Source organism: Cephus cinctus, unplaced genomic scaffold (assembly GCF_000341935.2).
Source record: "Cephus cinctus unplaced genomic scaffold, Ccin1 Ccin1_scaffold0168, whole genome shotgun sequence".
Classification (NCBI taxonomy): Eukaryota; Metazoa; Arthropoda; class Insecta; order Hymenoptera; family Cephidae; genus Cephus; species Cephus cinctus.
In genome coordinates this window covers 1,795,165-1,812,311 of record NW_014332892.1, presented here as the reverse complement: position 1 = coordinate 1,812,311, position 17,147 = coordinate 1,795,165, and the positions used below count along the sequence as shown (strand labels likewise).

Below are 17,147 nucleotides of genomic sequence, written 5' to 3'. Positions count from 1 at the left end.
TAATATGTGTGTCATCAAACAAAACACTAACAATTACGGTTGTTGAAACAATTATTAGGTATTATAATGACAGTTCGTAAACAAATTTGAAGAAACGTCAGGGAAAATCAAAGTGGCGCACTCTTCCGATAAACGAATGAAGCTACAAGGCTAGGAGGTGGTAGAAATGGTGGCGGATAGCTGGAAAGGGCAGAAGGGAGAAAAGTCGGTAGTATCGGTGGCATCAGAGGCCGGCTGCGCAAGAGCAGCAGCAAGACTACCAAGAGCAGCAAGAGCAACAGCAGCAGCAGCTTGCGGGAGAGATTTTCCAATAATGAATAGCCCGTGCTAGCTGTCAGTTCGCTCGTGATGCATTTAGTTTTCTCCGCAGGCGACCCATGTGATTAATTGTGTGTTCAAATGTGCTACGTGCTTAATTAATAAATACCAACCGTGCGCGGATTACATGAAGAACTAAGGGAACGAATCGACTAGACAGGTAATCAGAATTACTTGAATTTTTATAGTGTAGCTTGTCTGACAGGATTTGAGTTCTACACTCTATGTTTTATGTTGTGAACGACGCTCGCTCTGCGCCTGTCACATCTTTGACCCACGTTAAATCGCTACCTTACAATTAATAAACAAACAAATTCTACTGGATACTACTCTATTCGATGAATTTCAGTATCTCTTGTATTCCCTTTTATATCATAGGATTCCGTGTTGACATTAGGCACTATTGCAATGCTGTATTCTTTTCTGTTGCCTGGGATTGCAAACCTCAGCCTATTGTCTGTTTAGCATATTTCGTATGAAATTATGCAAAGAATAATTGACAAAGGGACGATGTTCGGTGACAGCAAGGATAATCGAAAACAAAGAGCAAGTCAGCTTGGAATCGATGTCCAGGATGGCAGACAATCCAAGAGAAGAGAGTAATATACTTGATCCACAATAAATAATCCTACGCCGTCGCCGCTTAATTATTCGGACTATATATTAGCCATATAGAACCACATAATATTATCTTATCTTGAATAGTGATACTTGACCAATTCAGAAAGTAGTATCGGCCAGATCACGCCTACTTGCTTGTCTGTATTAATACATTATAATGCTAGCAAATAGATCACATCGTATTGACAGCACTAATTCATATCAAGACACTCGGCGCGAAAGGCTTATTAGACAAAAATGGGCGTAACCGTGGGAACATATGAATTTTGTTAATTATGAAATATTCTTTTATTCTTCAGTCTTTTACTCTTAGTTTATCATCATACACTTTCAACATCAGACATTCCCGAACCTTTGACAAATCAAAATTAATGATTTGATCTTCCGTGATAGCTGATACAATTAAAAATAAATATAAGCATGATTATATCAACTAACTGTGTGTATATAGAATACATAACTATGTATAGGTAACAGTCGGTATTCAAGACAGATACGAAAATCAAACAGACTTTAATACATGATAACGGGATGCTTGCCAAACCGGTGTGATAAATCGATGTTTCATGCTTCCGGATACGAATGAGTCTTAATTTACAAAATACCTCGCACGATTGACTATCAAACTTTTTTTTAATTTCTAAGAATCCGTAAATTTTATTCGTAATCTAATCTTGTTTCCATTGTCAACTTCATCTTTATGATTGTAAAAGCATCCTCGTAGGACATTGCGCAATGAAACAATGAATGTTATCGTATTTATGGAAGTGGCGATAGGATTTAGTATCCACCGTGAGTAGTAGTGTCTTATTACATATTTCTTAGTACTGAAATTAATATTGATATGCATAATGTACGTAGAGGCCATTTTAGTTCGATGAGGCTGTACATTATGATATGTCGAAAGCAGGCCGAGATCAATAAGGTCGTTCAATATAATTTCATAAAGAAGTTTCATCGGGACTTTCTTTTTAATAGTTTGATAAATATGTGTATGCGTGGACGAGCGATTGTATAATATACATATATTTTGTATATCGGTGAACGCGTCGCCCCGTTGCATCCGCGAAGCTTTCACTCGCGTGAAAAGGACAAAAATGACAAAACAGAAATTCCCATCGGATTTAGCAGCGAAGAGCAAAGATTAGAGAAAAAATTATTTAAGAATATCAAATTTTTACAATACCACAAACTTACTTATCAAAGAAGGCAGGATGTGCCATTATTGTTATCATTTGATTTCCTGCCCGCAGAAAAAAAAAACCGAGATAATTTCAAATTGAATTTGAAGCAATGGCACATTATACATTTTTTTGCATCGTCAATGTGAATAAAACAGTCGAAATGCTTGTCTAACGTATTTTCAGTTTAAATTTTCTACATTCGCCTCACGGCAATGAAACTTGAAGGAAAAATAATATGGCGTCGGGATAAGGAAAAAAATATCTACGTCATTAATAAGAATACGAATAACGTGAATTCGTAGAATTTAAATAGTCGGTAGAGAGATATCTGAGACGGCATAAATCTTACCTATTCGGTATACCGTCTCGGACAACATTCCCCTATGGAGTCTCAATAGTTTTATTAATTTTAATAATCTAAAGTAATATCGATAATCAATCACACTATATCGTCTCGACGAGTCGATAATAAGTTTATATCAAAGATCTATACTACGTAATAGGACGTATCTTCTCAGCGTTATCGTCACATTAGACAATCCGACTGCTTCCTGTGCCCTATTCATATAAAAGACTCTTCCGTATATGAGCTAAGGCCCTGCACAGGGGTGGATGTACTATTGATTTTTTTCGCCCTGTTCCGTTGAATTATCGAGAGTCCCCTGCGTCGTGGATAATACGTAACATGGTCGGCACTGCGTTCTGAGCGTATTATGAAAATGATTTTGAAAGTCAAAGCGACTGTATTCACGTTAATGAAATAGCATTGGAAAAGTATATTAGTAAATTCGAGAAATGGCAAATCTACAATCCAGCACGCTATCGATTCTGATCTAGTAGAACGAAATAGCCCGTTACAGTGGTTACTGTAGACCGTAGCACGTATTACAATGGGCATAATGCATTCCGTTACTGACTATACTCGAGTAGTATTAGCTACGGCTGTATAGTCATAGATAGTTTAGGTTAATAAGAGGCTAGAAAGGGACTGGATCGTCGACGAAGACCTCGCTAAGGAAGAGGATTGGTCGCCATTCTCGTTGGATGCCTCCGTTAGTTTTTTAATATATAGTCGGAATACTCCATCTGCGTGAAAACCTTGTAATTAGTGCAGTGCTGGTCCGGACTGTAGGAATATGAATTACATAAAGAGGGCTCGCAGTGAACTTAACGAGCATTTTATAATACAATTTATTGAAGTATATTTAAGAAAAAGCAATGTACCTTCGTGCTTATATTTGTACAAATAAGCGAGAGAAGCTGTGCTGGGACAGCAATAAATATTTCATTGGCGTATGCATCGCAATAATTTTTTTAACAATGGGTAAGCCAATGAAATCCAAGAGGCGTTCTAGAGAAGTCCCACGCAGCTGGTCCCTCTAGAGCTACTCCAGTCCCAGTCTGGCCCATTCACCAGTCCACGCTTGCTTCTCGCATTTGTGTACGACTCGAGCGGACCCAGCAACGAAGCAAGCGACGGCAACACATGTTGCACACGGCCAGTTCCATTGTTATGGTCTACGCCAATGCCGAGGCCCTATTAACGTAAGATAATATAGGTATAGCAAGGGTATATAGGGGGTCGCACCCGGATGCGTTACTTACTTATTTCCGAGTCCGTACTCTGCGGGCTATAAAGAACCGTGAAAAAAGCACGTTCTGGCAAATCCGTTTGAAATACGTGCACCCGGTACGTACCGAGTGCTGGATGAAATATTCATGGATATCTCTTCTCCTTAGGAATAAACAAAATAACACGGACTTCACTGACATCTGGCCAGCACGTGGCCACGCTCTTTTCATTGTTACTTCCTCAGTCGATGCTTCCCATATTTACTCCTTTACATATTTACTTTTGCATCGTTCGATGCGGAAACGAACGAGACTTCTCGAGGATTCACTTGGGATTAATTGCGTAACGAGGCTCTCACTCTTGTTTTCTCTTTTTTCGGGTTTTCTCACTTTTTAACAATTTTCCTTTTCCTTTTCTTTTCCCACTGAGTTCCTGAAGTCTGTCGAAGGTCTTGTTTAAAGTATCTTTGGAAGTGTCGTTGAATACTTGGGGCCCAACTGCGTAAGGGGTTCGTTTCTAAAGTGACGCTAGCCACCCCTCTTTCTGCCATGTGGCAAGGATCGTCCTATGGACACAAACAACGATTATCCTCTGGAGTCGTGAAGGATCTTCCGCAAACGGGACTTCACGACCGTTATCTAATCTTGGACGCAGGTTACAGCTGCGGCCACTTTATAAATACACGTTAAAGTTGATTTTCCAACAACCACGCTACACGATGCATCACTGTTGCCTCCGTGACTCGTTCAATGTAATTCACGTAAAATTGGATTAAATCAAGGAGACGAGAAACTAGGACGCGGTTCGAGCTTGAATCTCGACATGGACGAGGCCGAGAAAGGAACTAAAAAGATGAGAATTCGAAACTTCTTTTTTCTAGAGAAATATTTTCTGATAAGAAGTTTCTGACAGAGAGCCGCCTTACTGTGAAAACTATGTCGGTACTTATAAAATGGGGTTTGTCATAAGCAAACGTTTTTGAGATTTGGACGAGTGTTGGTGAAATCTTGTGGAAACTACAATTCCCCTGGAATATATGGAGAATATATATATTAAGAAATTCTCGAGGGATAGGATCGATGCGAGAGGATTGGTCCCTTGGAAGTTGGCAGGCCTGCTGTAATAAAAACCTCGCGTCATCGTTAACGGCCAATAAGCAAGGCTGTCGGGTTGCCCCGAATTGTCGTCAGTGAGTTTCACCCTCGTGAAGTAATTAGAGAGAAACGAATAGACTCTGGGATATTTTTCTTGAAAACCAAAGCAGTCTCAGGTCCTACGACCCTGTCAGACGGCAAAGTTATAATTTGCCAATCAGGCACGAATAAATTAATCCTTCAGGTTTCTCCCATTAGCGAGCATCAGACTGAATGGTGCAAAAAAATTAATATCAGACCATACAAAATTACCTCCAACTTCGTCACTCTGGTGTCGAGTTGTTCTAGTGAGATGGCAAAAGTGGGGGAAAAAAAATGCAGTCACACTGAGTGTCCGTGCGGGGAGCGACTAAGGAAGTATATACATAGGTACGTACGCGGGCAGACTCTACGAAGTCCAGGAGTGCGTGTCGCACGAGTACCTCGACTGAGAAAGACATTTTTCAAAGAGTCGTGTTGGTGTTGCTATCAATAGTTTGGTCGCCCGTGAAGTACACTCCTGTTTCCCTTGTGCTCTCGCGACTTGCGAGTCGCGACAACGCGGAGCCCTCAAGAAACATTGGCGTAGGCTAATGTAAAACTTTATGAATCATAGTGTAGATAGAAGCGAATGAAAATGGGTGATATTGAATGACTTATTTTTTTTTGAAAATTCTTGAGACCAGGAAACAGAATATCAGGCGACAGTTGAAAAGGAAAAATGAAGAAGAATGAAAGTTTGAAATATGCTTTTCCCGCCATTTTGAATATTTTTGTAAAAACAGTATTTCATTATTTATGGATATTACTTTGTCATGTCTTCGCGTTGAGTCTTGAGCGCGACCTAAAAGCTGTTTTCAGATATCGAGCGGACACGTATCCCATGACGCAGGGCTGAAAGGTTACTGGCCCCTTAAAACGTCCGAGTGCTCTAGAAACCCGAAAACAATCGGATAGTACCTTCGAGAGTTGGTGTTATCCTGGGTGAAACTTGTCACTCTAATTATCTCCAGAATAGCCATAGGAGAGAATGGAAGAGAAAGAGGGAGATTCTATTTTCGTGAGGAACTGTCATCGATCAGGCTTTTCTTTCGTCACTCGCAAATAGTAACCGTGGAACAACAATGGAAACTACAAGCAACGCTAAGAGAAAGAAAAGGAAAATCACGGGGGAGAAAATGTAAATAAGTATAATGAAATGCATACAGAAAATAAAGGACCACGAAAGCGTTATTCCAGTCGACTAAATGGCAGAGGTTTTCAAACTAATAAAAATTTAATTAAATATACCATGACACCATGTGTCTCGGGTACGGCTTGATTCGAAATATTTTTTATTCGATTCTATCGCGTCAAAGCTTTGTCGGCTCTTTGCCTGGAACAATGAACAATCATCCCTGTATTAAGTCTGACGAATCTTCTTCGTGGCGCGATAAAAGCATGGTACGGCGAAACGAAAAAAAAATATGTAAAAAACTCATGCTCCTCTATAATTTGACTTCTAAGAAGTAACAGTACGACCGTGTCCATCTTGTCTCGAAATATTTTATTTGGACGAAGCACGATCCCCATAAAAGTATACGGATATACATGTACGTGTGTCCATAATAATGTAAACGGAGTGACAGAGGACAGGAACTCGATTCACTCGATGCTACACAACTGACTCGTTGTGCTTGATGTCTTTGAAAGAATCACGTAATGCAAAGCCAATAGCCATAAGAGATTGTCATTGCTCGAAGGAAACGTTCATGGCACGAGTTAGGAATACGAGATTATTGGAAGCCGAATAGTAAATACGTACAAGGAAACGAATACTGGAAAGAACTACAGAGTGAAGTTGGCTGGCGTGACTGTCAACAGTGAAGTCAGCCGTAGGACTGCGTAGGACTGAACGGCCGAGTCCGAGGGGGACAACGAGCAAGCGTGCGAGCGAGTCAACGGCGTCGCAGCTGAATAGAGAAACCATCAGAATGTATAATGGCCGTCGGGAAGCGGACAGCCTTCAACGTGAAATCCTTACGCGTAATAGACGGGAATCTAGTGTCTTCCGTTGAAACGTGTGAAATCGACATTTCCGCTCGATTACTCCTCCATGAATCTTACGCCAATATGTCAAGAGTGTCCGTAGAGGGGCAAGCTCTACTATTTCTCAAGTGCAGTTAATAATAGTACACGCCTCGAGTTTCGACGAAATGAATTCTCATGCTGCAACAACTGGACTAATGGATGAATGGACGAACTGGTGAATAAGGGATTTGTTATTTTAATGGGACAGTCAAAAACATCGCGTGTTACTATACCTCCGCCATTTTGTCTACTGGCCTCGTAAACTCTCGAGAGCTATTGTTTCGTGCTGCATTCCTGTATTGGCTTCCGCGTGTCTTTTAGCTTTCGGTCCACGAAACACGCAGGAAAATAATAGGACCTACTGTGCCATTTGGAGGTTAAGTACGCCTTTAAGGCCTGCTTGACCCTTACACGTGATATTGGCCTTAACGACGCCTATTCTTTGGCTCTTATAACCGAGGAGAATCTTTCGTGACTCATGGATGTTCCGTGGGTTAGTCACGAGACGCGAGGCACGTAACTTTAACCGTGTGTCTCATTTCCCGGTCGTCTTTTACAGAAATTCACATGATCTCTCAACTACTCGGTACTGTCTCTTGTAATTATATTCGACAAATCTCCTGAAAGCACTCAGGAAATCGATACCGGGCTTTCCAGCCTTCGGTACTATGTACCTAGTCCTATTTATATATCAGCGATCAATAGTTTTACATTAAATGGATGTAAAATTATCAAGCTTTCGTCGGTAACGACTGGTACCCCCGGTATAAGCTCGAATGTATTCTATTTAAACGACTAGGATGCGCTGTAGTACTATCTGAAAAGTCTTGTTCGAAGAAGAGAACTAATGAGGCAGGGACGGAAGAGAGTACGAGAGACATAGAGTGAGGACGCTTACGAATCGCAAGGGACGTAGAATGGGGACTTCTGCGTATTCAGGAAAATTCTCCCTGTTGGCACAGCAGGACTCTATTGTTTCGTAGCGAACCACACATTTTCCGTATAACGGGGTTTTCAGTTTAGCCTAACAATGAATATCAGGTAAGTAGGTATCAGTTTTGAAACTGTGTTCGAACGTTACACGAAATTTAGTAAATACGATGTAATATATTTTCCGTGTACAATTCACAATACAAACACGATTAAAGCGTTCAAACATCTTTTTTTATTATAAAGAAAAACTAAAATTTTAACTTTTTTTAATAGAATTTTTCTTGCGTTCAAAGTTCTCGAGCGTTAACTCCAGTCGATCTGATTATCGTTCGTTGTTGTTTATACCTTGTTTATCGTATCCACTTTCGCTATCCCCAACGTATCGTTCGAAATACTTGCAAGCGACATACTGTACGGAAGGCACCCTCGGCGCCCTATGAAATTATAGAGGCGCTACTACGATACACATATCCAAGTATTGAAGCGACGTCGACCGAAATTAGGGGTTGGAAGGAAAGCGAGCGTCTCCTTCGTAGCGCCAAGAGCTCTCCCTAGTCGAATTTCAAACCCATTTGAACCCTCGGGTTCCAGCACCACCCAATCCAGGGAATCTTACTGTTATAAGGTAAAACGAGAAACGTAATTTCCAACGAGTCCAATAATAGCTTGTCTCGTCCTATTGAACTGACATTCCCTTTTCTCCCTTTCTATGGAATATTTTCCTGCTGCAAAAATGGTAAAATTTTCCAAGATTCCCACCGGTTACGTCGTAAAGATAATACTGGAAAATTCGGGTCACGTCACCCTTAAGGAACATTTTCCTTATCCCTTTTACTTAATCGCTTACTAGACATTTTTTAATTATCCTCTGTGACTTTTAGTTTCACGATCCAACATCCAGTGTCAAGATTGTCAATAACATTTGTAGGAACCACTATTAGCTACGCCCCTGGACTGCAATAATGTCCTATCTCGCCGAAACGCGGTGTAGTTACTATGGGTCGGAGGGTTGTTGCCATGTTGGCTCGACTACGAGAAGAGGGCGTAGTGTTCAAATCGGGAGCTTACGTATATTCCAGGGGTGGATATTTCGAGGGTTGAACTTTAAGCCTGACAAATCTGAAAGAATGCTCTCCATTGGCCCTGGCTCTCTTGGCTGTCTAAAAAAAGAAAAATAATTTTCATGTCACTCTAACCGTAACGGGATATGACACTGAAAGATAAAAGCCGGTAAATATTATCTGACAATCATTTCAAAGGAAAAGAACAGAACTATGAAATTTTTCGACTCCGTGTCCAGACCTTTAAGTATTCCTATTGCCCATGTATAAAACTAACATCGTACAGCAGACCACCATGGATATCGACCGTCCCCATATAACTGGGCATCGTGGTGATATATAGACGCAGTATACGGTGCCACTTTCTATGGGGGTCTCTTTCCTTTACGCACTTATTCACTTTCTCGCTTTCTCTCCCACACCCTCGCTGACGCGTGCATTGCCCATCTGTGTGACCAGGCAACGTAAGCACCGTCAGGAGGCTGGCAGACTGGCTTGGCTGGCTAGTTGGGTGGCTGGCTGTCTGACTAACACAATTGCGAGCGACCAACCCTGGTTCGGTCTGAAGACATTATTTCATCCAAATATTTAGGGACAGCTCGTTTAATTACAAACTTTTAGACACCCTATAGCTAGTACTTTTAAAGACAACATTGTAACATTGTTCCGGGGTTGATTTTTATATCCATATTAGGACCCAACGCGAACCCCCTCTGTAAACCGTCCCTTGACTTATTATCAGTAGCTTAACTCAAGGTAGTATAAGCTGTAAAGTCACATTAAGAATTTTTATTAAAAAAACGCCTGAGAAGCTTATCAGATCCTATGACGTAAATATTTGAAGTATTAAAATTTTTTTTCCAACTGCTTAATTTTATAAGAAAAATTTCTCTTCGCGTTTACCCAGTTATGCGTACTATTAAATTTACTTCATGAATCTTAGTTCCGGTCGAATTTCGATTCAAGATCGAGTAGGTATCCGTCAAGTACCGAAGAGACATCTAAAAGTATCTTTGGTTGGCATCTTTCGCCTCTTGTGAGACCACCGTCGAACGAAAGTGTCTTCAGGGCCGTAGTTAGTTAGAGACTTTCACAAATTCGATACTTTCAACTGGAAGGCGGATCGATACTTTTCGATATGTTATTGGCATATTGGAAATATATTGTCAAAAAATGAGGTTGACTCGGGTCAACGAACATTTTATTCTCCAGGTGTAGCAGGGACACTCGAAATTTGTTCGGCGGTAGTTAGGTTTGGGTTTTTTTTTATATTTGGCATAATCTCAAGGCTTGCTATCAATTTCCATGCTTACGTGCTGACATTAACGTCGGGAGACGCTAATATTGAAATATATCGATCTTCTGGCGTAGATACGCTCCTGTTGGCCCGGCTCGACCACTCGAAACCATATGTGGTCGAAAGGCGAGAGTTGCGTCGGCTGTGAAAGATACATCGCGAGAAGCGTAGAACGAAAGGGATAAAACGATGGGAGGAAGGAATAAAATAAAAGAAAATAGCGAAACGAGGACCGATGAAAAATACCTCTGAGACTCTTTCGAATAAATAAACATCTCTGCTTGATCGATTGACTCTCGAGGTAGGAGTTATACACGGGATGAGATGACGGGGTTGGTGAGAGTTTTCCAAGAATGACGAAATTCGTAATGCACACCGTGTATATACACGTGTATATCTGTACTGTGTATATGCATTATATGTATGGTTTCTGCGTAATCATCACTTCGTAGCGTTATTATAGGAACAATGAATCTTCCGTTGAGCATACGTAACGTGTACTAATTGAAACCTTATGACGTTCTAGGTTTCTGGGTCCAAGATGGACAGCACTGGCTATAGAAGTGAATTCTAAAAGAGAAGTACATCCAAGAGAAGTCGCAATGGAGTCTTATGGCAGTGATTGCGTGAAAACGGGAAAAAGGGTTTAAGATCCTTAAAAGGATCCTCAGGAGGATTCCTCGTGATCGTCATTCAAGATGGGCAAGTGTTGTAGCAAAAGGCAGGAGCCCCAACCGATCGGTAAGTTTGCGTAGGAGTTTCCAAACTTTCTACCCTTGTCACAAGTCCACATTGATTTTCCAACGGTACTGGGTTACCAAGTGGGGTAAAAGTCTGCGGAGTGAATAACGCGTTCTAAAAATATGAATATTCTGTGAATTAGGTTGACAGTGTCCTCGACTATTCAGAGACCATCCTTCATGTTCCATAAGGCGCACGTACTCAATTTATTTAATAAAAATGAGTGAATTTTTGTGGGAAATAAAAAAGACAGCACAGCCACATCAAATGCATTGTACACATAATATTTAGTCTGGATTAAGCATACATGAATATATGCATATATGATCAGACGTGTAATTTGACAGTGACAATGTCTATAACGTACGGCTACATGCTAATTGGAAATTTGTCATTTTGTTTCAAGATAATAAAAATGACAGATAATAAAAATAAAATAGAAGGTGATTCAAAATTAATCCACCCCTTGAAGATAACTAGTCCTATTTTATTCACGTGGCAGAGCCAAGTGGCCTATTCAGGTGGTGCGTTAACTTCTGAATAAGCCTGGGTATACTATCTTGATGTTTCTTAGACGAGATTGTCAAACGAGCAGTCTGTTCAGGTTACAAGAAGACGGAGACCGGTCCAAGTTCGAAGAATAATAGCAACGGAGGTTCCCTGGATCGTTATTCGGCTGATCCGAACCAGCAGAGGGGTGCTGCACCGACCAGGGTGGATATTATACGACCAAGACCGACACCTTGTAAGATACTGATTCCGCAGCAATCTTATCAATCAAGTTCGCCTGTCGTTATCGCTGCATGTGTGTATTTTTCTTTTATTTACATCTTATTTTTCAATTTTAGTTTCACTATAATAGACTGCGTCGCGGTCCGCTTGGTTCGTTGGCGCTTTTATGCTGATTTCTTTGAACAGACGCTTTTGCAATTGGCCATCAATGTCTCTATTTGTCATATTCGATCTTTGGCGGTGGAGATGGTGAATGGGCTTTATTGATTTTTCTTTTTCTTTGTCACGCATAGCTCATTCGCAACGAGCGAACAAGATCGTCGTCGCCCTGTACACCTATAGGGCGAGGGACAGTACCGATGTCAGTTTCGTCAAGGGTGACCGGATGGAGGTGTTGGATGACACGGAAACTGGATGGTGGAAGGTGCTGCATTTGACTACACTTCAGGAAGGTCTTATACCATGGAATTTCGTGGCCATAGAGCGTTCCGTTGAGAGCGAAGAGTAATTATTAAATATAGTTAATTGTACCAGAGACATTGTAAGTTCAAGAGAGTCTGACTTACCTTGAGTTATATTACGCAGCTGGTTCTTCGAGAATGTCTCGCGAAAGGAGGCAGGAAAACTTCTTCTGGTCGAGGAGAACCCTCGAGGGACGTTCCTGGTCAGACCTAGTGAACATAATCCCCGAGGATACAGCTTGTCTGTGAAGGATTGGGAAGAGAGCCGGGGCCATCATGTAAAACATTATAAAATAAAGCCGCTGGATAATGGAGGATTTTACATTGCTACGAATCAGACGTTCCCGACTTTGCCCGCCCTCGTCATGGCGTACAGCAGTGAGTGGCAACCTTAGTAGCTCGTAGATACAGGCAGATTTATTACTTGTGAAACGCGAACGTGATAATTCTTTCCTTAGAGAACGCACTGGGCTTGTGTCACGTACTCTCGAGACCGTGTCCAAAGCCGCAGCCCGACATGTGGGACCTAGGACCGGAATTACGGGACAAGTGGGAAATCAACAGGAACGAGGTTCAGCTTATCAAGAAGCTGGGACACGGGAACTTCGGTGAGGTGTATTACGGAAAGTGGAAGAACAAAACGGAAGTGGCGGTAAAGACTTTGCGGCCTGGAACCATGTCGACAGAGGCTTTCCTCCAGGAAGCAGCGATTATGAAACAGTTTAAGCACAGGCATCTCGTTGCCTTGTATGCCGTCTGCTCGAACGAGGAACCCATATACATAATCCAGGAGTACATGTGTAACGGAAGCTTGCTGGATTTCCTTAGGACCGGAGATGGCAAATATATGCAATTCGAAGATCTGATCTACATAGCTGCTCAGGTTGCTTGCGGAATGGAACATCTCGAGAGGAAGCAACTGATACACAGGGATCTGGCAGCCAGGAACGTGCTCATTGGCGAGAACAATAAAGCTAAGATCTGCGACTTTGGATTAGCCAGGGTCATCGAGGATGATGAGTACTGTCCTAAGCAAGGTAGCAGGTTCCCTGTAAAGTGGACTGCACCGGAAGCTATCGTTTACGGAAGGTTCAGTATAAAGAGTGACGTCTGGTCTTTCGGTATACTACTCATGGAACTCTTCACCTATGGTCAAGTTCCTTATCCTGGTAAATATCATTATGAATCATTCTCTTGTCACAACCTTCTGCAAACACCTTTTATCTTTAATCTGTTGCTTTTCTCCTTTTCATAGGCATGCATGGTCGTGAAGTCATCGAGCAGGTAGACAAAGGTTATAGAATGCCTAAGCCAGTGAACCATCCGTTACCAGATAGCATTTACCGACTGATGCTGCAATGCTGGGACGCCAGTCCGGAGAAAAGACCCACGTTCGAGTTCCTGAATCATTACTTTGAGTCATTCAATGTGACCAGTGAGATACCATACCTGGAACCGACAACAGACTGATATATGGCCCACATGCAGAATCATATGGTGCCGCATGGTCGTTTTCATCCAGCGGACATCAACTATGCCATGGAATTTTATGGTATTTATTGTTGAAATCTAGGATTGGGAAATGGTTCGACAATTCTCGATGGTCGATATACAAGACCAAATGGTTCCTGAACGATTGAACCTGGCTGTAATACTGCGCATGCGTCTGGAGCGTTTACTTGGATCTTTACGTATTCCAAGAAGGATGGAAAGCAGGTCAATTCCGAGAGTGAAGATCCCTACTGGATTCTCGTAATGATGCCGAATTCATATTTGATGCCAGACGAGATTTCTCGCGATTTCCTGAAAAATCGCGCGAAGACAAACTTTTACGTGCCATGAACATTGGAGATATGTAAGAGGTAATGGAAAAGATATTTGAGAGTACAGAGGCAGTGGCAGGCTGTGCAAAGAATTCCGATCCGATGAGACTAGGCCGATTTTTATGAGGGACCGCGATTTTCTGCAAATACGTACGTACTATTACGTATGTAGAAATTGATATCTCTGTATAAAGTTACGGAATCGTAATTCGACGTTCTATTTAACGTAATCTTTTGCAATTTGGAGAGTAAAGCAAAAAGACTCGATGGATAATTAATCCGAAGAACAATTGGTAAAGTTAAGGAAATGTTTTAGTGAGTAGGGAAAGAAGGTTAGAGTTGATGTAAGTGAAACTTTGAATTTCAAACAGCTAACGGTATAAATTAGTCATTGTAATCCTAGGCTAATCGGATAGAATGTGGAATGAACAATGTAAAAAGAGAAAATTGACGCGCAACTGTACGACCAACGTATCCTTCGCGATAATTCTTTAATGAGCATTAACATTGATCTCGGATTATTTATTATGTCTACGTCTTTCGTTAACCATTTTGACGAACAATCGACGCGCACGAATTCGCATGGCGAGATCGAGGTTTGAAGATAGCACAAATAATGATGTAGAGCGTAGAGTGTTATGGAGATTAATTATGTCATTTAAAAAAAAAGACTTTGCGTCACGAAACTGACATTACGCCGTGCTGTATAGAATATAATTAATTTTTCTAGACGGTTCGTAAAACATCATTTCTACCATTAAGTTTGAAGTATACGTAACTGGTTAATTAAGTAATTTTACAATTTTCCTGTGATTTCCCACTGATCGAGATTCTTCGTGTGGTACCCACTTTATATGAAACTTTAACGAAGCGACAAAAACAATTTCATCCTTGGCAAAGTGTTCCAAAAATTTATTAGAACCTCGTGTAAACAAAGAAGACCGTCAAAGATACGTGACTCATTTTATAGTACTACCGTACTAGATAGCGTTAATGATTATCGAAGTTAAATTCGGTAAGTGCTCGAAGTCAGGCCATTAGTGTAATTTGAATTTGCAATCCACTTGGTTTCCACGTTTTTAAAATTTTACATTTGGTGAAGCCCAAGAATTTTTCACTCTAACACGCGACTCGACAAGTACGCCGACAGACATTATTTATTTATTTGCAAAGGCCAAGGTCGCGTAAGAGGGAGATTTTGATAAAAGTTACTAGTAACGACGTAAGTGTGATTGTGTGAATGTACCGAAAGAAAAAGAAATATTTAAAAAATCTATTCAAAAAGTCCGATCGTTAGAAGAGAGAAAAATAATCGATCGTCGCAAACAGATAAAAATAATGAATGAGTGAAGGGAACGTATGAAATATAAACTTAAGCCATCGATGTTACTCGTACAAACTATTTGAAGAATTGTAAATTTTCTACTAAAGAAAAAAAAAAAAGATGAAGAATAAGCAGAATAGCTAGGATTCTAGATCGTAGAAGAGGTGTGGCGCGCGGCCATTACGGTTTCGTACTGTGTCGTTTGTATGTCTTTTTCTTTTTAAATTCTTTGAAAAGCGTTCTGGAAAAGCTCGTACGAATCCGGAAGTGTTCGCCGCGCCCTTCACGGTGCGTATCGTTAAGTGTAAGCTCTAATGTTAATATAGACTAGACGTTTAAGCACAGTGAAATATTATCATGGTACGTAGATAAAAATTTAATAAGAATACGCGAGAGTCGAACAAAAAAGAAAAAAGAAAAGTGAACGAGCGAAAGTGATGATAGGAATTAGCTCTACGTCCAATAGAATTTTCTATAAGCATTTTATACCGACCAAAATATTGCTGTGTTATTCGACGTGTCCGGGAGTTGATACTCTCTACGACGACTACGGACAATGACGACGATGACGTTGGCGATGACGTCGATCTCAAAGGTTCTTCGCACTAGGCAATCATTTAAGTTATGCATGAAACACACGTGACGTAAATGACAAGAACTCTTTTATAGTCCACAACGTCCAGTCAGGTTAGCGAAAGATAAGGAAAAAAAAAAAAAAGAAATGAACAAATGAAAATTAAAATTACTAATAGAGACAAAAAGAAGTATGAGAAATATCTAGAAACGTGAAGGAAGCTCACCGAGTGAATAATGTATTTTCAGTTTTATAAAATCTCACGCGTTCTGTGAATAATGCTGTCAATCTTTTCAAGTTTTTACTTACTCTCTGGAGGGATGGAGCTTCCTTCGCATCCTGCTGTACAAAAGCTTCTCAATCTCGCCATCCCCAAACGGGTCCTTCCGGGCAGCGACAATACTTTGAGGGTCGTGCGATGATTCATGAGAATCGCCAGCCAGGATACGTCAGGCCAAAAAGTTTTTCATAGATTGCGATACGTTTAGCGCCACGAAAAAGAGAATATTTACAGTGTGTCAAAGTCATTTGATTTTTATCGCTTCTTTAGCTTCCTTCCCAGCTCGTTACTCCAACTTGGCCATTTATTATTTATCAAAGCGCGTAACGAGCTCCGCATTGCATTCCACGTGTCAAGTTTGTCCTGTAGCACTACCTTATTCATGAAAATTGACCAAGCTCCCCTGTGAGTTTTATCTATTTGATACGACGATCAGTTTGTCGTGCGTATCGCGCACGAACTTTGATCTAGGAGATGTAATCTTTTTGTTAAAGCACTCTTCAGGGTGCGAGCGACGAGGATGACGTTTTTACTGCCATTTTTAAAATAGAGATACGCATCTCGATCTGCACCCTGAGCAAGCTCTCTAGCCGGGGCATCTCCTGGAGTAAGAGTTACTGTGATAGTTCCTCGCGAAGAGGCTGTCGATTTTGCATTGTACTTAATCATCATCCTTGGGGATCTATAAAGTTGCGAATGTCCATCCTGTGAATTCCTTGTATATCCGGGTCCGATCCTTCCTGCGTACTTGGTCGTAGCTCCCGTCTTGATGAAATTTCGTAAAATCTGTGATATAGCGGCAGACCTCAAATTTTGTTATCGGGTTCGTTATCCCAAGGAGCTAGGATCAGGCGTGACAAGCAGGTAACATATGGAGGACTGCGATGATCGCAGAAGATCATTACACGTTCTCTGGAAGGGTCGTCGATGATGCGTTCCTACCAGAAGACTCACAAGAGAGATATAAGGAAAAAGGAATATTTTTATCACATTCAGGCTTCTTGTCAGAGTCCCTTGCAAAG

At 41.1% G+C, this 17,147-nt stretch overlaps 1 protein-coding gene and 1 long non-coding RNA gene across 9 annotated transcripts; one reads left to right on the top strand and one right to left on the bottom strand.

Moving 5' to 3' along the window:
* Window positions 1-190: 190 nt before the first annotated feature.
* LOC107264092 (tyrosine-protein kinase Src64B) lies at window positions 191-16,013 on the top strand. 8 transcript variants are annotated; one of them, XM_025081224.1, is made up of 8 exons: window positions 191-478; window positions 10,717-10,931; window positions 11,506-11,736; window positions 11,957-12,167; window positions 12,249-12,502; window positions 12,583-13,293; window positions 13,380-13,621; window positions 13,698-16,013. In XM_025081224.1, the coding sequence occupies exons 2-7, from the start codon at window positions 10,889-10,891 to the stop codon at window positions 13,592-13,594; spliced, it is 1,665 nt and encodes a 554-aa protein (XP_024936992.1). In that variant the 5' UTR covers window positions 191-478; window positions 10,717-10,888; the 3' UTR covers window positions 13,595-13,621; window positions 13,698-16,013. The 8 variants fall into 8 exon arrangements, with proteins under 8 accessions (XP_024936992.1, XP_015587470.1, XP_015587466.1 ...); XM_025081222.1 differs by lacking the exon at window positions 191-478 and adding exons at window positions 6,971-7,074; window positions 7,699-7,940 and having other exon boundaries at window positions 13,380-16,013; XM_015731984.2 differs by having other exon boundaries at window positions 11,506-11,676; window positions 13,380-16,013.
* LOC107264095 lies at window positions 1,204-6,711 on the bottom strand. The gene is made up of 4 exons (XR_001536829.2): window positions 6,634-6,711; window positions 3,729-4,261; window positions 3,348-3,660; window positions 1,204-3,209 (listed from the first exon to the last, which is right to left on the bottom strand). It is a non-coding gene; the product is annotated as an uncharacterized LOC107264095 (long non-coding RNA).
* Window positions 16,014-17,147: the final 1,134 nt, after the last annotated feature.

Coding starts and splice junctions, on each gene's coding strand:
- LOC107264092 (XM_025081224.1), top strand. CDS start 10,889: ATGGGCAAGTGTTGTAGCAAAAGGCAGGAGCCCCAACCGATCG. Junction 10,932..11,505: donor GCAGGAGCCCCAACCGATCG/GTAAGTTTGCGT, acceptor GATGTTTCTTAG/ACGAGATTGTCAAACGAGCA. Junction 12,503..12,582: donor CCTCGTCATGGCGTACAGCA/GTGAGTGGCAAC, acceptor TTCTTTCCTTAG/AGAACGCACTGGGCTTGTGT.